A 27,068-nucleotide genomic window follows, 5' to 3' on the forward strand; every position below is an offset into this window, starting at 1 on the left:
CAAATCAGTGTATGTCAGTTGTACACATTACTGAAATTATATAATTTCAATAAAAATTAAGCAAACCAATGATATCTGCACACAGAAGGAAAAAGGGTACTCTCTCCTATACAAACCAAATCGAGGAAAGGTAAGTGCTATTTTTAAACACTGTTGCATTAAGTAAGAATGAAGTAACTGTAAAAGAGAAGAACAAAATCACTAAAATCTAGAGGTGTTCTGCACAGTTTGCCTCACAAGTGCCAAGTTCTTGCTCCACTTTGAAGAAACCAAAACTGGAAATGGTGGGGGATGGACTGTAGATGGATTTTTTTAAGAAAGACCAGAACTCCAGGCAAAGAACCATACTCACCACAAAAGGTTGGCAAACAAATGTACATGTATGTGTTTTAAGGTAAAATAGTGTTTGTGTGCACAGTTTTGTGATTCACTGCTTTAACTACCTTTTAAAATAACTGATTACTGCAAACCAGTGACTTTGGTTTGCGTTGTGAGAGACACTACAATGTTATTATCAGCTTAGAAGGATGCTAAGGTAATGTCAGTGTGCCTCTGGAGGAATATAAAGCAGGGCTGTGGATGAGGCAGAAGGCTAGAAGAGATCACCCATGACATCTTTTGTATTTATTCTCAAGAAGCTATGAATTTCTCAGCCTTTAAAAATATTTTCAGCAACCACCATTGTTGTGAATTGAATTATGTGCCCCCAAAAATGTGTGTATCAACTTGGTTAGGCCATGATTCCCAGTGTTGTGTGGTTGTCCTCTATTTTGTGATTGTAGTTTTATGTTAAGAGGATTAGGGTGGGATTGTAACACCACCCTTATCCAGGTCACATCCCTGATCCAATGTAAACAGAGTTTCCCCGGGGGTGTGGCCTACACTACCTTTTATCTCTGTAGAGATAAAAAAGGAAAGGGAAGCAAGCAGAGTTGGGGACCTCATACCATCAAGAAAGCAGCACCAGGAGCACAGCATGTCCTTTGGACATGGGGTCCCTGCGCCTCAATCAGGAGAAGATTGAAGACAAGGACCTTCCTCCAGAGCCAACAGAGAGAGAAAGGCTTCCCCTGGAGCCAATGCCCTGAATTTGGACTTCTGACCTCCTGTTTGCTAAAGCCATGCAGTGGTATTTCTGGTATGGCAGCACTAGATAACTAAGACAACCATCTTTACAGCATACAAATGTTTACAAATGAATAAAAGGAAAATCAATAGCAGGGAGGAGCCACTGGTTACTACTCTGAAAATAAAACATGGACCTTTTTCTAGGGGTAGAAGTCCCTAGGTGGTACAGACAGTTAATGAGCTTGGGACCCTAATACCCCCCAGCATGTTTTCTCCTTTTTCAAAAAGGGCAACTGAGAACGTAAACATAACTAAGGCCCGTGATAAACCTGTAAGTTGTTCTTCCTCTGCCTGCCTCCTTCACATACCTCTGTTAATGACTTTGTTCTTTGTTTTAAACTGATGCAAATAAGCTTTTGTTCTGTCTGGACTACCTGTTGCATACAAACCCCATAGGAAAGTTGGAGCCAAGGTATCAGATATGTATATCTTTAGCCTAATAAAGAAATGTCTGGCAGGGGACTACAAAGACACTTGTAACCCTTGTAAAATTCTACATAACCTCTAAGGTAAAATTGCTCTTTGGGACTCTATAGAGACAGCCTGTGTTGCTGCCAGGTCCCTGGTGATGTATACATCTCCTTAATAAACTTTCTCATTCTTCCTGACTTGGAATATGTTTCTTTGGCTCGACTGTCCAGGGCACGGACCCTAATCAGGTAACAAGCTCGTCTGCAAACCAAAGGTTGGAGGTTTGAATCCATTCACAGGTGCCCTGGAAGAAAGGCCTGGCAATCTATGTCTGAAAAATCAGCTACTGAAAACCCTATGGATCACAGTTCTACTCTGATACACGTGAGGTTGCCCTGGGTCAGAGTCAACTCAACAGCCAACTCATTTTTTCTTCAAGGGGTAGCTTAAGAAGACCAAGGAGAACAGAACTTGTCATCTGGAGTATCATACATCCCAGCACCCTGGAGGAGGTAGCTAGGCCAGGCCTGAGGTGTCCCAACTTTGCACCTGTGCACCAGGACTCTGGACTCCACCTGAAAGCCCAGACAGCCAGCAGAGAAAAGCCCATCGACTGAAGCAGACTTTCGTTAAAAGTGAACACCAGTTATTGATACATCTCTGGGTGGCAGAAATGGTGAAGCACTCACCTCCTAGCTGAAGGGTTGTCAGTCTGAACCCACCCAGAGGCACCTCAAAAGACAGCCCTGATGATCTGTTTCCGAAAGGTCACAGTCTTAAAAACCCTATGGAGCAGTTCACATACGGGATTGCCATGAGTCAGAACTGATTCAAGGACAACTAAGAACAATAATCCCAAGTTTAGGAATCAACCATGCCAATCATAATTGCTCATGTCTTAACCTGGGGCTCATTCCTCTCTGAGGGCAGTGGTCCTTCACAGGAGGCCTAGAGTAGGTGAGGCTGAGGCATCTGTACTCTGAAAAGTCCTATGAATGATTCTGATCCATCTTATATTAAGAATTTAGGGCTTCCTGAGTTGAAATCAACTGCAAACATCTGTGTGTTTGTGCAAATGTACAGTATTCTGGGATCCTTGTCCATAGCTTCCATCAAATTTTTCTAACTCAAAAAAATGTTAAGAACACTGTTCTGAACTCAATTCAAGTTCAGTCCGCCCTGATTTATCTACACCCACTCAGACCCAGGTGCTGTCAAGTTAATGCCAACTCATGGCAATGCCATGTGTGTCAGAGTAGAACTGGGCTCTGGAGGATTTTCGATAGCTGACTTTTCAGAAGTAGACTGCAAGGCCAGTCTTCTGAGGTACCTTTCGATGGACTTGAACCTTCAACGCTTCAGTCTGCAGCCCAACACGTTAACCATTTGCACCACCCAGGGACTCCAGTTATCTACACAGCCTGAAGGAAATCTTAGATGAATAAGAATATAATCATTCCCTGTACAGATCTTTCCTGTTGGATTTCTCTTTTTCCCTCTAGATTTTTTTTTTTCCTCCAAACTCCAATCTGTTCTTATTTCATCACTTCTATTTTTAAACTGAAAAATGTTGGTTCCAGAATAATCACAGTCTAAGAACTCATCAGATGAAAGACACAGCAAATTAAATTTCCAATTTCCCTTATCCCACTTTCACCATTCCTGTATGGTTTTGTTATTATTAAAAAAAAAAAACCTCAAGAGCACTTTCTGTTTTTCCTATTAACGACTTGACCAAAGGGACATGTCTCTATTTTAATTACCAGCATCCTAACTTGCCCATGTTTTTCAAATAATAAATTATACATATAGGTAATACTCTTTTTCTCCCGTTCCTTGTCTTGACACATCACCAAGAACAAAGGTAGGATGCAAGGCTGTTTGAGTTAAACAGGTTCCAATCTGTGCTGATGGTTGGGTTTTATAAATAAGAACACTCCCTCTCCAGGAATAAGGCCCAGGAATTCAGATTTTTCCAAAACAACTCTCTGTATCCAGGGCACCCAAATAAATTCAAACACTCTAGTTTCAAAAAACTCTCTGCTCCTGATTGAGGTTCCTCTGAGTGCGTTATTAGTTAAATATGCCTTTTTTTTTTTACTCTTTCTGTGTAAGATGAACTATTGAAAAGAACATTCCCTCTCATAATTATATAATCAGTTCAAATTTGTACTTAAGCAATGTTAAAGCATAGTTGAAATTCCAACCTGACAAAATAGCTAAAGTTGAGCTTAACGTATATTAGGTGGTTTGAAAAATACCGAAGAAGCCTTAATATTGTGACCCTGATACCTTGCCACATGTTTTCTCCTTTTCAGAACAGGTGATTGAGAACTTGACATAACTAATGCCATAATGATCCTCTAAGTAATCTATAAGCTTTTTTTTATTGCGCCAGCTGCACTGGTCTCTTTCCAAAAGGATTCGGAGCCCTCTCGGCTCCTGCTGACTCGGTCTCTCTCCTCTTCTTTGTTCTCTTGAGAAATGGCCTTCAGCCTGCAAGATGGCAGCTAGGAAGGTTGCCTGGCACTTTTGGTCTGCAGCTTTCTTTCTTGCTCCTTTATCTCTGTCAGAGTGGACTTGGCAGGCCAGTTCCACCAGCCGAGAGATCCTTATGTAAGTTTTTTCAGCCTATTACAAACATACAGATTAGATTCCAGATGTCCAACATGGGTATCTTTAGTTTAATAGTTTCTTGTAGTTGTTTTGTGATGTATATGACCGTCTGTGGGCTACATGCTTAAAAACATTAGGTAATCCTTGTTAAAATGATACACAAGCTCTGATGTAAAAATTGCTTTGGGGGGGACTCCATAAAGGACAGCCAGCGCTGCTGTCAGGGCCCCTCTGTTAGTGTCACCTCCTAATAAACTTTCTTTCTCTGACTTGGAGTACATTTCATTGGCTCAACTGCTCCAGGGCATGCACCCCAATTGGGTAACAATATCAAACCTAAAATCTACAGTAATCAACATATTTTTTTCTGAGAGCCAGATTTCAGCATAGAGGTAGCCATAGCACAGAGCAAAAACAACACTAAATCTGACCTCAGCTGACCTGGGTTATAATCGTGATTTATCTTGAGCAAGTAATTTAATAAGATTTCTTCTTGGTGGAATGGAGATAATATCTCATAAGGCTATTATTAAGAGGACGACATGGAATGACAACTGAGCAAGGTTTTGTTTGCTGGGAAGAGGTGTTGGTGTAACATTGTTCCCTTTAACACAAATGCCCTCCAAACTGTATAGGGTGCTCCCTGCACCCAAGTCATTACTGATGAGGTGACAAGGGTAGTATGACAAGAGTGACAATGAAGGAAAAAAATACCAAGGAAGCTGATTTTCTAAGCAGAACAAGAATTCACTAATATAAGAGGTGCAATGGGCTGACAGATGCTTGGCACATCCTTTGGCAAATTTCTGGTGTTGTGTGTCATGCTTTATGCAAAAAGCTGATGCTCTAGGCCAGCCAGCTCAGGGCAAGGGCAGCTTAATGTTCTCCCCTATCTCGCAAACAACAAGCTCCTGGATTCCTGATGCAGGGCTGTGCGCGTCTGACCCTGCTATGCATCTGTCAGACCTGGCAGCCACTGGGAGGGTAAGCACTGTGACGTTCACCAGTAGCCAGGTGACCACTCCTGAGGGGCCGAGCCAGTTGCCACCTAAAGAAGCAAACGCATGGGCTCGCTCAACTCACCCATGTTCATCAGTGAGGACCACCCGTCTCGGGTCCCAGGGTCTCTCACAGTTAATTTATCTTTATCCAAATGGAGTATAGCTTGTAGTTTCACACTTGTCATTCATTCCATGGCCTTCTGGGCATTCTTATTCTGTTTTTTTTTGTCTGTTTGTTTTTAATTGATATATAAGTTTTAAAATGTACAGTTCAGTGGCTTTTAGTATATTCACAAGGTTGTGCAACCATTACCACTATTTAATTCTAGAACATTCCCAGAACATTTTTGTCACCCTCAAAAGAAACCCTAGACCTGTTATCTGTCACTCCCTTGTGCACCTCCCTCCAGCCCTTTGCAACCACTTATCTGCTTTCTGTCTCCATAGATTTGCCTAATCTTGACATTTCATATAAATTGAATCACAATTGTAACTGGCTTCTTTCATTTAGCATAATGTTTTTGAGGTTCATCCATGTTGTAGTACATATCAGGACTTCATTCCTTTTTACGGCCAAATAATATTCCACTGTATGGATATACCATCTTTTGTTTATCCACTCATCATTTGATGGACATTTGGGTTGCTTCCACTTTTTAGCTATTATCAAATAATGCTGCTATGACCATTTGTGTACAACTTTTATGTGAATATTTGTTTCAATTCTGTTGGGTATACACCTAGGAGTGCAATTGCTGGGTCACTTCCAGAACCCTTGTGGTCACATCAGCTCTCCTGTGTGAGCTTATTTCCATGGCAGACAGAAGGAAAAATAGTTCGCCAGGGACCTCTAAATTCGAAGGAGGAAATGAAGACATTCATGAAGGAAAAAAAAGAGGTTCTGCATAAAGCAACATATTGCTAGTCTCCAAATTGTTGTTGTTTTAGCTGCTGCTGAGTCAACCCCAAACTCATGGTGATCCCATGCATAGGGGATAGGACTGCTATGATCCTTTTCATTGGCTGATTTTTCAGAAGTAATTCACCAGATCTTTCTTCCTTTTCTGTCTCTGGAAGCTCTGCTGAAACTTGTTTGGCTTCATAGCAACATGCAAGCCTCCCCTGACAGACAGTGGTGGCTGCACTTGAGGTGCAATGGCCAAGAATCGAACTCGGGTCTCTCGTATGGAAGACACTAGGTCTCTATGTGGCACAAATGGTTTGTGCTCATCTACTAACCTAAAGGTATGCAATTTGAACCCACCTAGTAGTACCATGGAAGAAAAGCCTGGTGATCTGCTTCTGTAAAGATTACAGCCAAGAAAACCCCATGGGGTAGTTCTATAAACATGGGGTCTGACTCAATGGCAATGGGTTTGGTTTGGTTTTTTGATACATAATATGGTAGTGGCAATGGTTTGGATGGAGACATAGCACTGGACCAAAATTGACATAATCCTCCTAAGTAGGATGAACAATCAACATGTAGTGAGTGGTCACTATGTTTGAGGCACTGTACTGAGCGCATTATATGGATTGTCTAATAGTAGAGAGGAGCCCTGGTGGCATAGTGGTTAAGAGCTCGGCTGCTAACCAAAAGATCGGCAGTTCGAATCCACCAGTCACTCCCTGGAAACCATATGGGGCAGTTCCACTCTGTCCTATAGGGTTGCTATGAGTCAGAACTGACTCGACGGCACCTAACAACAACAGTAGTAGAGAGAATGGGAAAAACATAGCTATTAAAAACACGGATTGAGGCCAATTCTGCTTTCTGCCAGAGTGGCATAATTCATCTCTAAGCCAGGTCGGCCAGAGTGGTATAATTCAAAGGAGAGTGAAAAACAGGAAGATAAATTGCCTGAGTAAGAAAATTACATATGTTTGAGATTTGTTTGCTGGAAACTCAAGAGAGTGGGTCAGGGAGCAGGGAGGTTTGAAGGCTTGAAAATGGAAGAAAGGGATTGATGTGTGGGATAAGGGAGAGGGCAGACACAACACGGCAGCAGCCTAAGAGCAGAAGAAAGCCAGTGAGAAATCCCCGATAACTTTAAGTAATCAACTCTACGCTGATTTCTGTTTTGAATCAGTTGACATCCCCCTCCATTACCCTGAAGCCTTCAGGAGTCTTAGGTTGGTGTCATTCTGCGGGATGAAAGAAGTGGACAGTGTAGAGCGGAGAGGAACAAGCAGTGGCTGGAAGTGGAACACTGAGCTAGGAGCTGGAATTCAAGAGAGAGAGGACCAGAAAATATAAGCCCCAGATGTTATCAGAATAGTGGGGACAAGGGAAAGTACTGGACTTCACACAGTACAGGACTCATGCTATTTGAATTTTAAGTGTCAAGGGAATGGGTGACCCTAGAAGCTAAAAGAGATAGGGTCATCTGGCTTTCATAATATAATCTGCCCAACAACCCTGTAGTTGTGTTATAAAAGGGGGGTAATACAACAGTAAAGCAAAACAAGACTTAAGCCACATCAGTGTTCACTTCATGGCAACAGCCTTGTAACAATGACCTTAAAGACTTTATGGTGACATTCCCATGAATGGTTAGAGTATAAAAATATTTTCTCAGTGTCCCTGTTGAAAGTCTAGAACTATTCTTCTCATGCTGCATATGAGAAAACTGTAGCCCAAGAGTCTCATAGACTTGACTCAGGTCCACTGCAGGTTAGTGGTCAGCCCTACCTGGAATGGTCACAGTTAGGTGGCCCTGAAGCCACTTCTACAGCAGGGGTTGGCAAAACTTTACTGTAAAGATATTGGGCTTTGTCAGCCAAGAGACAAAATTGAGGATACTGTTTAGGTACATATGAAACAAGAGAGAAAATACATTTCCACAAAATTTTTTATGAAATCCAAAAAATATAATAATTTAGCACAGTATTTTGTAATACAGGTCTACTAATGAGAAGAATTTTTTTTTTTTAGTCTAACACTTTGCTTCATTGGAGTTCAAAGTTAGTGTTCACTAATGCCTGATTGCAAAAGTTCATCTGTAAAAACCTCTCTGAGCTCGTGAGCCACGCAAAAGCCAGTATAGGCCAGATGTGAACCATGATTTCTGTCCTACAGTCACCACTATCTGAAGCAAAGTCAATGCTGGGTGCTCCATCCCAAGAGTCTTTAGATTTCATACCCTGATTCAGAGATTAGACATCTGGAAAGGACTTTGGGTTACTACTTGAAAGATTTAGAAGTTCCTTAAACCCATCAGTCTAGTACCCTAGTAATACAAATAACCATTATTTCAGCCAGTATTTCCTGGACCCCTAGTGGCACAGTGGTTAAGAGCTTGGCTGCTAACCAGAAGTTTAGCAGTTTGAACCCACCAGCTGCTCCCTGGAAACCCTATGTAGCAATTCTACTCTGTCCTATAGGGTCACTATGAGTTGGAATCAACTTGATGGCAACAGGTTTGGTTTGTTTATTTTTGGAATTATATGCCAGGCACTACCACAGACACTAGAGATATAATGGTGAGCAAGACAGATGAGCTTCTTCATAGGGTATGAGACTACAATCAAGAATTAAAGAAAGAAAATATGACAGAGAATGCTAGTGCTATGGAGAAATAAGGTAATGGAAGAGTGACTGAGGGGCAGGGTAGGGTAGGGAGCTACTTAAGATAAAGCAATTTAATGAGTTCCTTTTTCTCCGCACTCTTATCATTCCTTGCTTTATCAAACATCAAGTACTTTTTTCAATATGATGGATGTAAAATAAAATCCCATTGTGTTTTAATTAGCTTTCCCTGCTTACGAGTAAAGTTGATCATTTCTTTTTTTTCCTTTATTCTTTTGCCTTTCAGGCTTCCTCTTCTGTTAATTCCCAGTGGATTCTTTGTCTGTTCTTCTGTTCAATTGTTTATCTTTTCCTTATTGTTTTGTTGGTGTTCTTTTAGATATGAATCCTTTATTGGTGATACCCAAAGCCCGTTGCCATCGAGTCAATTCTGAATCATAGTGACCCTATAGGACAGAGTAGAACTGCCCCATAGGGTTTCCAAGGAGCAGCTGGTGGATTCCAATTGCCAACCTTTTGGCTAGCAGCTGAGTTCTTAACCACTGCGCCACCAGGGCTCCGTATTGGTAATATGCATTGCAAATATCCTCTCACAGGCTATGACTAGTCTTTTAACTTTGTGGTGTTTTTTGTTTATAAAAGAATTTTAATTTTTATTGGTAAATAATCCGTCTTATGTGAGGATTGGTTGTCGAATGCCTGTCTCAGTGGGAAAAATTCAAAAAGGCATGATTTTGAGTTTAAACCTCATTCCACCCCTTACAACTATTCTTGCCCAAATTTATTAATCTCTCTGAGCCTTGGCTTCTGCATCTGTAAAGTTAGGACAAAATCTAGCTCACAAGTTTGTTTTGAGAATTAAATGAAAGGATATACGTGTAAAAATGGTGTGGTGGAGGCATCTGACCTCTTCTAACTTCACGAGGGGGAAGGAGAATCAAGATCACAGCCCAAGGCTGACTCCTAAGAGGCTGAAGTCAGGCATACCTCCTTCTCACCAACCCAAAGCCACTGCCGTCAAGTCGATTCCAATCGACTCATAGTGACCCTATAGGACAGAGTAGAACTGCCCCATAGAGTTTCCAAGGAGTGCCTGGTGGATTCAAACTGCCAACCTTTTGGTTAGCAGCCATAGCACTTAACCACTATACCACCGGCCTTTACCAATTCTGACACCATCTGTCCCTTCCATGGTACTTTCTACTTCTCTGCTGAGTTCAATAATTTGTTACAAAGGTCACACAGAACGCCCAGACAATATTCACGATTATGGGGTTTACTAGGGAAGTAACAGGTTATAATTCAGGTTCAGGAACGCTCAGGGTACAGTTCTTCAATGAGGACAGCCCATAGGGAACTCTAGGACAGCCCATAGGCAACTCTCTCTCTGGCCCTTGGCCCCTCGTCCCTCAGCCTGGCCTCTGCCCTGCTCGGGCAAGTGTTACAAAGCTCTTTAGCTCTGCTGATACGTGCCCAGAGGCACCCCAGTCCACCATTATGCCTCGGCCCGAAGGCACTCAGCTTCCTCACTCCACAGGCCAGGAAGCCCAACACACCATCTCCTGCCAGGCTCCTGCAGTCTCCTGGTTCTGCTGCCACCATTTCTCTGCCATTGCTTCTCACCATCTTCAGTGTTACAGCTCTCTCTCTCGGTCTTCTGGTTCCAGGAGCTTCCCAGCACAGGGACCGTTCCTGGCTCTTCTTTCTTGGCGGTGGTGAAATCCTCTCCTCCCGCCTCTGGGATGGCTTATTTTAAGCCTAGTGGGATAGTAAAACTGACCAATCCCCCATTAGGGTTCCATATACCTTATTTGCTTAGTCCTACTCAATCATTGTGTGTGAGTCACAAAGACTATGGCTAGAAAAAACGGCAATATTACATAACTCATTGCACTACAATATGTAAGTCCTCCAGCACACTGGCAAGCAAATGCTTGCTCCCTTCCTTGTCTCTCCACCCCAACGCACTCTTAAACTGTAAACTTCTTAACGGTCTTGTTGTTATTAGGTGCCGTCAAGTCTGTTCCAACTTATAGGGACCCTATGTACCACAGAACAATATAGTGCCTGGTCCTGCGCCATCCTCACAATCATTATTATGTTTGGGCACATTGTCGCATCCACTGTGTTAATCCGCCCCATCGAGGGTCTTCCACTTTTTTGCCAACCCTCTACCAAGCATGATGTCCTTCTCCAGGGACTGGTCGGTCCCTCCTGATAACATATCCAAAGTATGTAAGATGTAGTCCCGCCATCTTCGCTTCTAAGGAGCATTCTGGTTGTACTTCTTACAAGGTAGATTTGTTTCTTTTTTGACAGTCTATGAAATATTCAATATTCTTCGCCAGCACCGTAATTCAAAGGTGTCAATTCTTCTTCAGTCTTCCTTATTCATTGTTCAGCTTTCACATGCATACGAGGCAACTGAAAACACCATTGCTTGGACCAGGCGCACCTTAGTCTTCAAGGTGACATCTTTGCTTTTCAACACTTTAAATAAGTCTTTTGCAGCAGATTTGCCCAATGCAATGCATCTTTTGATTCCTTGACTGCTGCTTCCGTGGGTGCTGATTGTGGATGCAAGTAAGATGAAATCCTTGACAACTTCAGTCTTTTCTGTTTATCACGATGCTGCTTATTTTGGTACATTTCTGAGGATTTTTGTTTTCTTTCTGTTGAGGTGTAATCCATACTGAAGGCTGTGGTCTTTGATCTTCATCAATAAGTGCTTCAAGTCATCTTCACTTTCAGCAAGCAAGGTTGTGTCATCTGCGTAACACAGGTTGTTAATGAGTCTTCCTCCAATCCTGATGCCCCATTCTCCTTCATATAATCCAGTTTCTCGGATTATTTGCTCAGCATACAAATTAAATAGGTATGGGGAAAGGACACAACCCTGATGCACACCTTTCCTGACTTTAAACCACACAGTATCCCCTTGATCTGTCTGAACAACTGACTCTTGATCTACGTACAGCTTCCTCATGAGCACAATTAAATGTTCTGAAATTCCCATTCTTCACAATGTTATCCATAATTTATTATGATCCACACAGTCCAATGCCTTTGCATAGTCAATTAAACCATGTTAAACATCTTTTGGTATTCTCTGCTTTCAGCAAGGGTCCATCTGACATCAGCAATGATACCCCTGGTTCTACGTCCTCTTCTGAATTCAGCTTGAATTTCTGGCAGTTCCCTGCCAATATACTGCTGCAGCTGCTTTTGAATGGTTTTCAAAAAAATTTTACTTGTGTGATATTAATGATACTGTCCCATAATTTCCTCGTTAAGTTGGATCACCTTTCTTGGGAGTAGGCATAAATACGGATCTCTTCCAGTAAGCTGGCCAGGTAGCTATCTTCCAAATTTCTTGGCATAGACAAGTGACCACTTTCAGAGCTGCATCCGTTTGTTGAAACATCTCAATTGCTATTCCGCCAATTCCTGGAGCCTTGTTTTTTGACAATACCTTCAGTGAAGCTTGGACCTCATCCTTCAATACCATGGGTTCCTGAAATGGCTGAACATCGACCAATTCTTTTTGGTATAGTTACTCTATTATTCCTTCCATCTTCTTTTAATGTTTTCTGTGTAGTTTAATATTTTCCCCCTAGAATCCTTCAATACTGCAACTTGTGGCTTGAATTTTTTCTTTAGTTCTTTCAGCTTGAGGAATACCAAGCACATTCTTCCCTTTTGGCTTCCTATCTCTAGGTCTTTGCACATGCCATTATAATACTTTACTTTGTCTTCTCGAGTCACCCTTTGAAATCTTCTGTTCAGCTCTTTTCCTTCATCATTTCTTCCTTTTGCTTTAGCTACTTGATGTTCAAAAGCTAGTTTCAGAGTCTCTTCTGATGTTCATTTCCGATCTTTTCTTTCTTTCCTGTCTTTTTAGTGACCTCTTGCTTTCTTCATGTATGATGTCCTTGATGTCATTCCATAACTAGTCTGGTCTTCGCTCATTAGTGAATACCTCAAATCTATTTTTCAGAAGGTCTCTAAATGCAGTTGGGATAAACTCAAGGTCGTACTTTGGCTCCAGTGGACTTATTCTAATTTTCTTCTGTTTCAACTTGAACTTTCATATAAGCAGTTGATAGTCTGGTCCGCACTTGGCTTTGTTCTGACTGACGATACTGACCTCTTCCATCACCTCTTTACACAGATGTAGTAGATCTGATTGTTGTGTATTCCATCTGATGAGGTCCACATTTATAGTTGCCATTTATGTTGTTGAAAAAAGGTAATTTTTTTTAACTTATGTTGTTGAAAAAAGGTATTTGCAAAGAAGTCGTTGGTCTTGCAAAATTCTATCATGCAATCTCTAGCATCGTTTCTATCATCAAGGCCATATTTTCCTAATTACCGATCCTTCTTCATTTCCAACTTTCGCATTCCAATCACCAGTAATTACCAATTCATCCTGATTGCACGTTCGATCAATTTCAGACACCAGACGTTGATACAAATCTTCAATTTCTTCATTTTTGGGCTTAGTGGTTGGTGCATAAATGTGAATAATAGTCGTATTACCTGGTCTTCCCTCTAGGTTTATGGATATTATCCTATCACTGACAGCGTTGTACTTCAGCATAGATCTTGAAATGTTCTTTTTGACGACAAATGCAATGCCAGTCCTCTTCAAGTTGTCATTCCTGACACAGTAGACTATATGACTGTCTGACTTAAAATGACCAATACCAGTCCATTTTAGTTCACTGGTCATTTCAACTCGATATCGATGTTTTTGTGTTCCATTTAATTTTTGACAATTTCCAATTTTCTTAGATTCATACTTCATACATTCCATCTTCTGATTATTAATAGATGTTTGCAGCTGATTCGTCTCATTTTGAGTCATGCCAAATCAGCAAATGAAGGTCCCAAAAGCTTCACTCCACCCACATCATTAAGGCCAACTCTACTTTGAGGAGGCGCTCTTCCCCAATGGTCTTTTGAGTGCGGTCCAACCTGAGGGGCTCATCTTCTGGTACAATATCATACAATGTTCCGCTGCTATTCCTAAGGTTTTCACTGGCTAATTCTTTTCAGAAGTAGACTACTAGGTCCTGCTTCCTAGTCTGTCTTAATCTGGAAGCTCAGCTGAAATCTGTCTGCCATGGGTGACCTGCTGGTATTCGAGTACTCGTTGCATAACTTCAAGCATCACAGCAACACTCCAGCCCCCACAGTATAACAAATTGACAGACGTGTAGGGGTTAAAGGTCTTATATTTCCCAAAATCACATGCAAGATCTGTACTGTTTATTGTGCTGAATGAGTTTTTCTTTAAAATGTGCTGTATATAAAGTACTAAGTACAATAACATGTGCTTAGTTACCTAGAATGTGGAAGACGAGCAGAAATACAAGTGAGCAATCAGCTTTTTAACTCAAGATTACTCCAGTTGGCCTTTCTTGAGCTAAAGAAACAACAGAAAGAGTTGCAGTAAGTGATACGGTTAATATGAAGTTTTTAAACATTCTTTTGAGGGAAATTTTTATTTCAAGAGTTTAGAACCACAATTGCACAATCAATACAAGTATGAACCAAAATTATTTAACAGCAGGCTGTAAAAGACTACAAGATATTTGTCATCAGCTTTGAGAAAAAAAAAAATCACGAAGTGATATGAATAGGTAAGCCTTAACAATTTTATTATAAATGAGTTATATAGGAAATAAGTCTACAATAAAAATTTTAATAAAAATTTACATGTTATTACCATACTAGTTTTTACTTAAGAATGTGTTTTTATTAGTTATTTTGTTTATTGATTTTTTTTTTTAATATTCTACTGATCCCTAAGCATATTACAAAAACCAAATCAGCTGCCAAGTCAATTCCAAGTCATGCCAAACCCATGTATGTCAGAGTTGAACTACACTCCATTGAATTTTCATTGGCTGATTTTTCAGATTGCCAGGCCCTTCTTCCAAGGCACCTCTGGGTAGACTTGAATCTCTAACCTTTTAGTGAGCAGCCAAGTGTGTTAACTGTTTGCACCACCCAAGGACTGCAAGCATATTATATGTGCTTTAAAAAGTAAAATAAGTATTAAAAATTCCAGTAAACATTGGGTTTCATACACCATAGACACACATGCCTACACCCTGACACTCACAAACTCAATGTCCCACTCTGGCAACATAGGGTTGAACGGAGACAATGTTTATTTACTGAACTATTTCCACATGCCAGGCACTTTCACCTATATGCTCTTGTTTAATCTTCACAACAACCCTGTGAGTTAAGTGCTTCTAATTTTTTACAGAGGAGGAGACTAAAGTTCAGAGAGGTTATGCCACTTGTCCAGATCTAGTAATAAGTAGAGGAGCAGAATTTAAACTTCTGACCTCAAGTGCAAAAAACCTTGTAGGTGAGACTGCATCATCATGAAGTAATTTCATGATGTTTGTAAATACATGGATATGGGTCTCCAGGTATCTCAGTTACTACCTCCACTGACTTCTAAATTCTACACCTCAAACTGCTGAATCAAGAAGTCTCCTTCCACAACCTAATCACACTGAGCTCAAGAAGCATGTATTTTTGCTAGTTATGATTTTTAAGTGATTTGTTGTATGCCACTCGAGTAGATTAAAAATAAACAAAAAATACTTGCTGTCATATTATACACAATGGCAAACACTATACAACACGAACAGTGCCTCTCATTTGTGGCTAGATTCTGAAAACATATTTAGAAGTCTTTCAACTAGCTCCAACTAAAAATGGCTAAGTGATTGCCATGAAGACGGATATAGAAATGGAGTTTTATTCGTCTTATCAGAGGCCTTCAGCTCATTTACACTCATGGCTTTATTCAAATAAATCACTTTTTTTTTTTTTTGCCCAAAAGAAAGGACTAGCAGACCATCCCATCATTGCTCTGTGCTGAAGAAGCTAACATAAACAATGTCAACAAGAATCACTGTGTTTAACAATCTCCAGGAAACGCCATAGAGTTGTTTATAAGATGTAAATCAAGTCTTGGTTTCACAGTTCTGCTAAACTCAGAAGTCGGCTTCATTTCAGATTCCCGTCTCCTCGAAAGAGCCTCCCATGCTTTATAAAATACTGTTGAATGTGCACATTCAGCGAGGCGTTCAAAACCGTGAATGTGAAACATGACCTACACCAGGTCCATTTAGACACGGACGATTGAAGGCTTACCATGTTGTGGGTGGTGAGTGCTGTTCACCCAACCTTTCCAGGTCTCTGACTTCTGGGCACAGGGCAGGATTGCCCTTTGGCCTTCTGCATTGTCCGGGGTTGTGCAACCAGTTCTGGGCACTGGATTGTGAACAGGGGTGATGTGTGTCACTTCCAGGCCAGGGCATTTAATGCCATGCAAAACCCTCCAGACCACTTATCCCCGCTGCCAAGGTAATAGCAATGTTCCAAATGGTGGCTGTGCTACCAGCCTGGGGTCCAGAGAGAGGACAATGACGACACAAAGCAGCACCCCCGCCAACCCACAATAGACACACAGCATGAGCAAGAAACAGGCCTTCCTTATTATGAGGCCTGAGGTAAGAGTTGTTTGTGACCACAGCATAAACTGTCCCTCCCCAGCCCCTCCCCATACCCCAGACAAATGAGTCATGAGATAGGGCTTGGTGTCTCTAACGATTAGTTAGCAGACTTGTGCAATTTAGCATCTGAAGCTAAATGTTATTATCCTGTCAGAGAAAGGTCCCTCGGCCCATAGTTCACTAGGCTCCCGGTCATGGTGTTCCAAAATCTGAATTATATGGTCCGAAACAAAATTAAGGAGAAAAAGTTACAGTTGTAACCTTCTGAACTGCCAGTTCTAATTTAGTCATCTGTCAAGATTTTTAGTTGTAAACAATAGAAACCATTCTGGCTATTTAAGCAGAAAAGGAATTGATTAAAGGATTTATTGGCTTACAGAATCTCGAGGCAGAACAAAGAATAAAGTGTAGACACTGTGCAGGAAGGACCCATAACTCCAGACAAGCCAGTGTAGGTTGCATTCCCCACCACTGGGCAGGGACACCAAGGCCCATTGTACCACCCGGGCCTCCGTCAGAGCACTTGCAGCTCCAGACCCCTCCGCGGTCCTGGCACCAGGCCACCTCATGGTCAGCACACCGCCTGCTACTTTGCACCTCTAGATGGGTCTGATTAGTGAAGCCTAGGTCACATAACTGCACTAATCTAGGCACATGGAAAACTAGGGAAATATTTTTTGGCTTTTTTCTTAGGAAGGTGCAGAATACCTCTAACACGGAAAGGATATTCAAAGGTGTGGCCAACAAGAATAATAAATATTGTTGGTGCAAACAGTTAAGTGCTGGCCCAGAGGTGAAGTAGAGAAAATACATTTTCTGTACTGTTTTAGTATTAAGAGAGAATACATTTTCTAGTTTAGCTGTATAAGCTGTGATTAAAATCTTCAGTCTTTCAAAACGTTGATTATTTGCTTTGGAATCTGCCTCACGATTGTTCCATTGTAGAAAAACAAGGTAATCAAGATTTTTTTGTTGATTAAACCATGTTTCTCTCCGAGGTGACAAAAACAATGGGCGATACCATCAGCACCCGAGATAATTGAGCAAAACCTGGACCCATCCAGTGACTGAAACCAGGATGGTGTAAAGAGGCCTGCAAGATGTCAACAATAAATCACTTCATCATTACATCCCCCTCAAAGAAGAATCAACATTCCTGGGAATTTCTAAACCCTGACCCTCTCCCTATAAAACCCTTTTGTAGTCCTCTTGGGGCAGACAGAAGCTGGGGAAAACTTTGCCCCCTCTGTCTCTTGAACACAGTGTTCAATAAAGCCCTCTTGCTGCTTACCTCCTCCTGTCTCACTATTGGCTTGTGGCAGGAGGCTCGAATCCACAATTTGCGGTAACAGAGGCACCTCAGAAGACAAGCCTGGCAATCTGTTTCCAAAAGGTCACAGCTTTGAAAACCCTGAGGGGCAGTTCTATTCTCCACACATAGGGTCTCCATGAGTTGGAATCAACTCCATGGCGACCAACAACATCATCTGTGGTAATGGATAGTACGGACAAGTAAGGTCTTCTGTTCTCATTTAGTTCCACTCTTCAAGTTCCCAGGGCCAACATGGTTTCTGCAGCTCTTCCTTCAGTTCTACCCCAGTACCCTTCCAATTAATCTCTATTTTCACTTAAACCAGTTTCAGCTGGGTTCTGTCACCTGCAATGGAAAGAGTCCTAAGTAATACAGAAGTAACTGTATGTTCAAGAATCCCAAATTAGCCAGTTGCAATGGAGGCTGTAAATATTCAGATACCCTAAAGTATTTTTCAGGGTTTTTTTTGCAAAGGAACTCTACATTGACAGGAAAAGTAAAAATAAAACAAAGAACATAGGACTAACCTTGGTTTGAGAACCCTAACTTGGAACCTGGGCTGGATACTGACTATATTTACTTTCTCTAGTAAAAGTCCTCACAAATAACTTTTTACTTAAAAAAAAAAAAAAAAGAAGAAGAATATTGAATACACATAGAGCTGTTACGATTATGCCTACTGAATTAAAAAGTCAGAAGGATGCAAAGTGCCAACTTATTGCCAAATGCTACCTAGAAATGAGGTTGTCTATAAGAAAACATCCAGATAGGGAAATCGTTAACCAATATACATTCATACACACACACGAGCATAGATAATATATCTAAATCCATACCTAACTCCAACTAGTTTCTAGATAATAGGTTCTAAGATTTTTGAAAAAAACCTCTACTTTATTTCTAGACGTTCAGGTATAAGATCCTGAAATGGATCTTCTTGAACTAACATAGTAAAATATAAGAAAACCCAAAACCTAAGGGCAAACAGCAATGCAATAATTATACTGAATAACCAAAGAATACCGAAAAACCAAACCAGTTGCTGTCAAGTTTATTTCACCAATACCAATGTGACCCCCAAAACCCCCGGCAGCATGTGTTCTCCTTTTTCAAAACAGGCAACTGAGAACTTAACATAACTAAGGCCATGATAAACCTGTAAATTGTTCTTCCTCTGCCTGCCTCCTTCACATACCTCTGTTAATGACTTTGTTTTGACCAAATGTTAATAACTTTGTTCTTTGTTTTAAAACTGATGCAAATAACCTTTTGTTCTGTCTAGACAACCTGTGGCAGACAACCCCCACAGGAAAGTTGGAGCCAGGGTATCAGGTATGTATATCTTTAGCCTAATAAAGAAATGTCTGGCAGGGGACTACAAAGACACTTGTAACTTTTGTAAGATTCTATATAAGCTCTAATGTAAAACTGCATTTTGGGACACAGAGGCAACCTATGTTGCTGCCTGGTCCCCGGTGATGTATGCATCCCCTTAACAAACGTTCTCACTCTTTCTGACTAGGAGTACGTTTCATTGGCTCAACTGCTCCAGGGCAGGGACCCTAATCAGGTAACACCAAGTACTTAAAAGTTTTCTCCACATGGAAGACACTTCTGTGGCTGACTGGAAGTTTCATTAATTTCCTCTGTATCTAAGAATGGCTTCCAGCACAGGGAGTGGAGACCCTAGAGCTATGTTTGCTGCCAAGAGCCAGAACTGGTTCATCTAGGGTGAATATCTGTCCCACACTGGCCCATTTTCTCTCCAGGGAACTTAAAATTTGGAATGAGAGACCTGGGAGTTGAGGGGTGAGCTACACTAATGGTAGGACTCAGGGGGAGAAGACCAAAAAACTCAGAAAGCAGAGATTTCCAGGGCAGCCCTATTCCTTCTCTTCTCCACACAGTGGTTACTTAACTCTTAAAAAAAAAATGAGAAATCCTCAAATTTTCCCAATAATTCCTTTTTCTCTCTCTTTTTTTTTTTTTGTCTTGGCTTAAGCTAGGCCAGAGTCCTTTTTTGTTTTGTTTGCATAAAAAAAAAGTTACATCAAATAAATTACAATCTTACTGACCAACCAGTTGCTGTAGAACGGATTTCGACTCATGGTTCCCTAAATGTAGAGTAAAACTGCACTACATATAATTTTCAAGGTTGTGACCTTTTGGGAACAGATTGCCAGGCCTTTCTTCTGAGGCACTTCTGGGTGGGTCTGAACCACTGAATTTTCAGTTAGTAGTCAAGCACATTAACCATTCATGCCACCCAGGGACTCCAGGTACAACCTTACCCTCCCCAGTATCCAGCTTCACCCTTAGGTAACTCATTTTTCTTTAACAGGAATAATTTTAAAGGACCTTCGGCCTCTTTAAGGAGCCCTGGTAGCACAGTGGTTAAGTACTTAGCTGCTAACTGAAAGGTCAGCAGTTTGAACCCACCATCCACTGCATGGGAGAAAGATGTGGCAGTCTGCTTCTGTAAAGATTACAGCCTTGGAGACCCTACGGGGCAGTTCTCTCTGAGTCGGAATGGACTTAACGGCAATGGGTTTTTCAGCCTACTTGCACCTGAGATTTACGCACCATGCTGCCATTGGGTTTGGCAGTATTAACCTCGCTTGTCGCTTTTTTGGAAAAACTGTTGCTAGTTTTGACAGTAACTGACTCAGGGGTTGCAACTTCAAATGTCTTCAGACATCAGGGAGGTCATGTAAATGGAGAGAGTGGTAAGCTAGAGCCCACTAGACACTATATGCACCATCTAAAGATATTTATGTCCAAATACTTAGAACACCATGTGGCCCAAATAAAATTATGGGCCAAATTCACCTCCTAAGCCATCAACTAGCAACCCAGCTTGCTATTAAAGCACACATGGCCCCAGACTGTAAGATTCAGGAAACTCAAGTTTTCTTTCAACCATTGGGACAGGATAAGATTGCTTTTGGACCGCACATTTTCCCACATTCTTTTAGCAAGAAACTCCACAAGTCATTATTGAGTCCAAGGAGAAGTATCTATAAGCCCCAAGGGCTGCTTTTAAAAGAAGCTTATCAATGCTGGTAGATTCCTGCCTTAATGTGTGCCTCATGGTAAACAAAGCAGGCTCCTGTTACATTCTATGAATCACAGAATAAATAGCCAAACTCATGCTAAGTACAAGGACTCCTAAGATGTCATTGCACAGATGGAAAAACTCAAATGCCTACCACTCCTGACAGTCTCTGCTTTAACTACATGGCTCTGATTCTGCTCACAGACTAAAAAGGAAATCCAATTCTATTTCAGAAAACTGATAAAGCACTCTCGTCCTTGGAGAAAATGGACTGGACAAATTGTTACCGGAATAAGGTTCTTGCCTCTCACTGGTCAAGAACGAGCAGGTAAGACACGCAGTTTTCCACAAGAGCAAAGCTTTATTGAAGAGGCTTGCAAGCAGAGACGAGAAGGGCCTAGAGCAACGTATAAAAGACGAGCCTGAGTTTTAAAAGTTCTTGGGCAGGCAAAAGATTCATGTTTATTCATAGCACAGGCGGGGGTATGTTAACTAAGGTGGGCGCACAGCAGCTTTCCAAGATGGCTCTTGTCTTTCCAAGATGGCTCCTGTCCCAGAGGCCTCTGAGATTCATAGCAGGACTTATTATAGGGTGTCACGCCTGCAGTCTCTCACTCCCAGGGTTCTATTCCCCGGCTGGGGCTATAGCCCCTCACTGCCCCTGGTGGAAGGTCACACAATAGTCACAAGTAGATGTTCTGCTCACGTCCCTGGGCCTGGTTTTCTCCAGCTGCTTCTGAAAGGCAACTTTAAAGAAGTTTGTGGGCTATTTTTAGATACCCTGCCTCATTGTTCTGGGCCCTGGCCCATTTCTTGTTACTTTGTTTGCAGATTTAGGGGCCCCTCTGTTCCTTGTCTTACTAAGTCTCTAGGTTCCACACTCAACCCCCTATTACCTCCCTGATAGTATAGTCTATTTCTCTTTTACTTGCTTCTCCTCTAACCACACCAGTCTCTTCGCTATTTCTCAAACAGGCACCCTCCGATCTCAGGGCCTTTGCTCCCTGTCTTAAGATTACACGCAAAAATCTAAACTCTCTACCACCGATTGTTAAGAAACAATGGTACCTCCATTTAGCAGTTCCTTTGCCCACAGAACGCTCTCTGAGGAACTGCAGGATTTGGAAAGCTTGCTGATGTCTATTGCCCCTGTAAGGCACGTCAAAGTTTTAATAAAAACCTGCTTTTCTTCATGAAACTAAGCAACTGCTATTTCACACCCACATATGCTGGAGCTCATTGAATTGCTCTCAAGGACTTTGTTTAAAATGAAAATGCTTTGCCTCCTAAGGACAGAGTGAGAGGACTGATGAATGTTATTCCCTGAAGGAGAGACATGTGGGTGCACATGCAAAAACCTAAGGAGCTGGCTAGTACTGCTGGGCCCTGTTTTACAAGCAAGTCTAACCTACCTGCAAGTATTTTGTAAAAGGCTTTTAAAGCAGTTGAATATATCAAGGGATATGTGCTGCCATTTTTCCTCTTCTTGAAGACAATCACAGAATCAGAAAACCAAGAGGAAGAGAAGCAGCAAGAAAGACCAAATTCTGCCATATGGTTTTTCAGGAGCATAGGAACCACTGCTTTTTCTTTTTTTTTGACACACGGTACCAAAGGATCTGTAACTAACAAACTAAGATAGCATATTGCTGGGTTCTGTAGCTCCATGACTCAGAAGTCACTTTTCTCTCCAACATAAATGTCAAGTAAAATATCTCGGATAAGAGAGAAGAAATTTCTTCATAAAGTTTGGTTCCTGTCTGAGTGCCTCTTCTGTGCAAATAAACCCTGTATTTTGCTGCTGTCTTTTAGGTTGACTGCCAACCTATAAGAGATAAAACATACACGCCAGAGCTGCATAAAGGAGCATAAATCATGAAGACCGTATCTTTATGTTCCCTATAAATTCCCCCAACAAAAGAACTTAACATATGGAATTCATAGTAAAATGTGTTTAAGAAAGAAAAAAAAAAATTGGAAAGGAACATACAGCAGAGAGAAGGGAAAGGACAAATCACAGTGACATATTTATGCATGCATAATCTGCGAGATTTGGAGATTAAGAACTCTGATGGAAATGCTAAAAGCTTCCGTAATATACAAGAATATATAGGCTCTAGGGTGGTCATGGAAACCCTGGTGGCGTAGTGGTTAAGTGCTACGGCTGCTAACCAAGAGGATGGCAGTTCAAATCTGCCAGGCGCTCCTTGGAAACTATGGGGCAGTTCTACTCTGTCCTATAGGGTCGCTATGAGTCGGAATCAAATCGACGGCAGTGGGTTTGGTTTTTTTTTAGGGTGGTCATAATCGGAAAAGGCAGTATTTATTCATCTTCTACCATTTGCCCTCATTTCACAATGCTCTTAAGATTAGAACTGCTGATATGAAAGAGGACGTAATATCTAGAGCTATTCCTTACACAGCTCAGTGAAGGAAGGGGATGAGGAAAGAATTTTACGAGGACTAGACTTCTCTCTTTTGCAACAGATTATTTTCTTCAAGAGAAGCATAAGCTATGATTAAAGTGGCAATATAATTGCCGAATTTTTCTGTCTCTGACACCTGCAAAGGAAGCACAGTGACAAGAAACACTCGGCAACCCAATTATTTCATGCAGGTTTCATCCACCCAGAAAGCTGGCCCCAAAATAGAATGTAACTTTTTCTTCTTCACCAATGTGGTAGGCACCTAGGGCAAAGTGACCAAAAACCTAAATAACATTATCAATATTCTCAACAAACAGAATTTAAATAGGGTAAGATTCAAGGAATTTGATAAATAATTTCCAGATTTTAATTATTCCATTTACTTAACAATGCGTGTAGCTTCTCTTTGTCCATGTCTTCATATGGGGCTAAAAGGAACAAGATTTGCCACAGGGAGATCAGTAGCATTCAGCTGTTCCCAGAAGTGGAAGGGCAGATGAGATTAACTGGTCTTTCCAGTTTTGAGGAATATTTCAAATAATTTTAAATAATGGGGAAATGAAACAAATTCAAGATCCTCACTTTCTAGGACTTTGGTGAGGTTAGAAATGTATATCCTGAAAATAACAGGTAGAAGGAAATCCAGGGAAAATTTCCTTAGGAGGTTAAAAACTTAAACATTTTAAAAATAGTAATAAATCCACTCACTTCATTCTTACATACTTTTAACCAAAGACATTTAAAATGACAGACACATAATCAGCCGAAATAGTAAAATTCTTATATTTTTATATACTGGTGTCTTGGGGGAAATCCTGGTGGCGTAGTGATTAATTGCTATGGCTGTTAACCAAAGGGTCAGCAGTTCGAATCCACCAGGCGCTCCTTGGAAACTCAATGGGGCAGTTCTACTCTGGCCTATAGGGTCGCTATGAGTCGGAATCGACTCGACGGCACTGAGTTTGGTTTTGGGTTTGGTGTCTCAGGAGAAAGCATTTACAAAGGGTCACTATGGGAAACAATCCTTCCCATCAAGAACAGCCATGGAAACAAACATTATTCAATCTGAAATTAATTACCAAATCACAACACTTACAAGACAACAAATCAGAATGTACTTCTGTTAGCATCCCAAACTGGGGAGAGATCAGCCTGGAAGCAGGATGGATCTGGGAAAGTTTCCAATGACCCTGACCTGAATGTTTAAGGATGGAAAGGGCATGAATCATAGGAAAGGAGGATGGGGGTTCTTCAGACAAAGAAATCAGCTTGAGCCAAAGAATGGAAATAGGTTCTAACAAATCACATCTTGAGAATGACTGAGGCCAAAGGGCTGGACAGACTGGTGAAAATTAAAGTTACCATTATTGAGTGCTTACAAGTCAGACACTATGTATGCTAAATATGCTAGATATTTCCTCCCATCCACTCTCCCTTTTTTTTCTAGTTTAATTTTAACAAAACTGAGCCCCAGGGCTTAGACTCAAGATCTCTTGCCTTTGTTAACCACACTCACTTCCTAGTTGATCTCATACAGTCTCATGGCCTTAATGCCACTTGTACACTGATGCCTCCCTTTCCTCCAAACTCCACACTCATATATCCACTGCCTCTTTGACATTTCTACCTGTACACTTAAAGGGTATCTCAAACTTAACACATCTAAAACTAAACTCCTGATTCCCATCCACCACCACCCTCCCCCTCCCCCCAAAAAACAAAATATAAACCGGCTCCTTCCTTATCTACCTTCAAAATATATCCAGAATCCAACCACTTACCACCTCCACTTCTTACCACCTTGTCTAAGCCACCACCATCTCTAGCCTACAACCCCATGTGTTACAGAGTAGAACTGCTCTACAGAATTTTCTTGGTTGTAATCTTTACGGAAGCAGATCACCAGATCCTTCGTCCTCTGGTGGGCTCGAACTCCCAATGTTTAGATTAGTAGTCAAGCACAAGCTATCTGCACCATCCAGGTACCTTTAGATCATTGCAGCAACCTCCAGATGGGACTGCATGTGAACTTTTCCTCCAACGACATTCTGCATCTGCATTCTAACCCTTTCCATTTGCAGGGTAGGTTCTAGTTATCAATACTGCTGTCTGAAGTAGAGACAGAGATTTAAGAGTGATTCTTGGGCAAGAGACAGCAAAAGCATGGAGACTAAGAATAAATGTGAAAGGAAAAGTACAGGGTGGGGCTGGGGGCATTTGAGAGATGGGATGGGATATTCGAGGACATCCTTCTGTAGTCATGACCTCTATTACAGCATTGGTCACACTACTGGATGTGTGCGCTCAGCGTCTGCACCACTAGACTATGAGCTCATTTTGTGTCCCCAGCATCCAGTGCAGCATCTGGTACCTGGTAAACTCTTGGCAAAAGTGTGTTGACTGCAGAACACGGTATATGGAAAGTGCACTAGGAGCATGAAGAACAAAGTGGCTGCTTTCTTTCTTCCGAAGAGCAAATGAACAATTCACATGAAAGAGAGAGAGAGAGAAAAACTTGAGTTTATCCAGGATGATCCAGCTGACTGCCTAGAAAGGAGAAAGAAACAAACAGCCATGGGTGGAAAGGGGGAAAGCAAGTATTTAGGAGGAAATGAAGGGAAGGAAAACAGCAGACAAAATGGTGTGATATGCTCAAATAGGTCATACCTGGGAAGCTAAATAAATCAGAAAAGTCAAGGGATGAGTTTTTCTCCCAACCCCAAGAGGGGGCGGTCGGGGAGTGGTGTTTGAAAGAGGAAAAGCCATGAAACATGAGAAAAAAAAAAAAGGTTACCTCAGCCCTCAGCGGATTTGGCTGGAGTTGGAAGCAGGAGTTAACGGGTATAAGGACGAGGCAAAGTCGTATCTGCAATTCTTAACCTTTTCACTCCCAAGTACCATGGAAATTACTGACCTCCAAAGGAGGGTAGGAGGCCGCAAACTTAAAATTCAGAGGTTAAAACTGGACTGCTCAATGAGGTGTGAGCCAAGAAGTTAATGAGGCAGGAAGAGGAGCTACACAGCCAAATGTAGGTTATTACAGTACTTCAGTCCTCGAGGATCCAATTAACTTCCCACTAAACGGTGCTGGGAGCTGGACATCTCTCTTAGGCCTGATGATGGATCGCCATCACCGAGATAAAGGCATGGAAAAATAATTCGCAGTGGATACCCGCCCAGCTTTGTCCAGGCCTCCACGAGAAAACTAGGAGAATCACGGCGCATAAATACCAACCATAACTCCGTTCTTTTTTCTGCATATCAGTCTGAACCTCCACCCACTAAAATGTAAGCGTCTTGAGAGCAAGGCTTTTCCACCCTTTGCTAGCTGCCCAGAGCCTAGAAGAACGCCTGGCACACAGTGACGCTCAGCAAATACTTGTTGAACACTGAATGAACTCGTCTCAGCCCCACGTATCTGGGCACTGAAAGAAGCAACCTGTGGAGCCTCTTAAGAGAGCGCAGAGTAAGCAAAGAAGCTGAAGACTTGTTTGGAAGTGCCAGTGGGGCGGCCTGCAGAGCCCTGAGCGGAAGGCTCCAGCATGGACGGGGAGGGTCCTAGTCTAAGGCCCCGGACTGCACCGTTTGTAACTAACCTTCCGGCGGGGGCGCCCGCGTGGGGCGCAGCAGCCCGACTCTGGCGTCCCGCGCCCGCTGCCCCCCGGCGGCGCTCGGCGCCCGCTGCGTACGTAGGTCACCTGCCTCCTGCTGGCGCCACGCGGCGGGCCGGGCGCGGGCGGCAGGTGCAACCCGGGCGGCCGGGAGACCAGGCCGGGTGGGGTGCTGCCGGCGGGGGGCCCGGTCCCTGCGCGCCTCAGTTCGGCGCAGAGCCGCAGGCCGAGCAGCAGCGCAGCGCCGAGCAGGCACCGGCGCAGGTCGCCGCAGCCCCTACCGGGCGGCCTCTCCCGGGTCATGGCGGGGGCCCGGCCCGCTGCTGCTCTCAGAGTCCTGCGCGCGGCGCCCTGCCGGCAGCTGGGATGTGCCCCCGCGGGCCTCAGCTGCAAACTGTGGAAACTCCCCCGCGGGCCGGGGCGCGGGCTCAGACC

At 42.3% G+C, this 27,068-nt stretch overlaps 1 protein-coding gene across 1 annotated transcript in view; it reads right to left on the reverse strand.

Moving 5' to 3' along the window:
- The window catches only part of METTL24 (methyltransferase like 24), a 144,176-nt gene extending 117,240 nt beyond the window's left edge, over nucleotides 1-26,936 (reverse strand). Inside the window, exon 1 of the mRNA XM_003404294.4 lies at nucleotides 26,619-26,936. Coding sequence (XP_003404342.1) covers nucleotides 26,619-26,936 — 318 coding nt within the window. The remainder of the gene's footprint in view (nucleotides 1-26,618) is intronic.
- Nucleotides 26,937-27,068: the final 132 nt, after the last annotated feature.

This window comes from Loxodonta africana, chromosome 1, assembly GCF_030014295.1.
Source record: "Loxodonta africana isolate mLoxAfr1 chromosome 1, mLoxAfr1.hap2, whole genome shotgun sequence".
In the NCBI taxonomy this organism is placed as follows: Eukaryota; Metazoa; Chordata; class Mammalia; order Proboscidea; family Elephantidae; genus Loxodonta; species Loxodonta africana.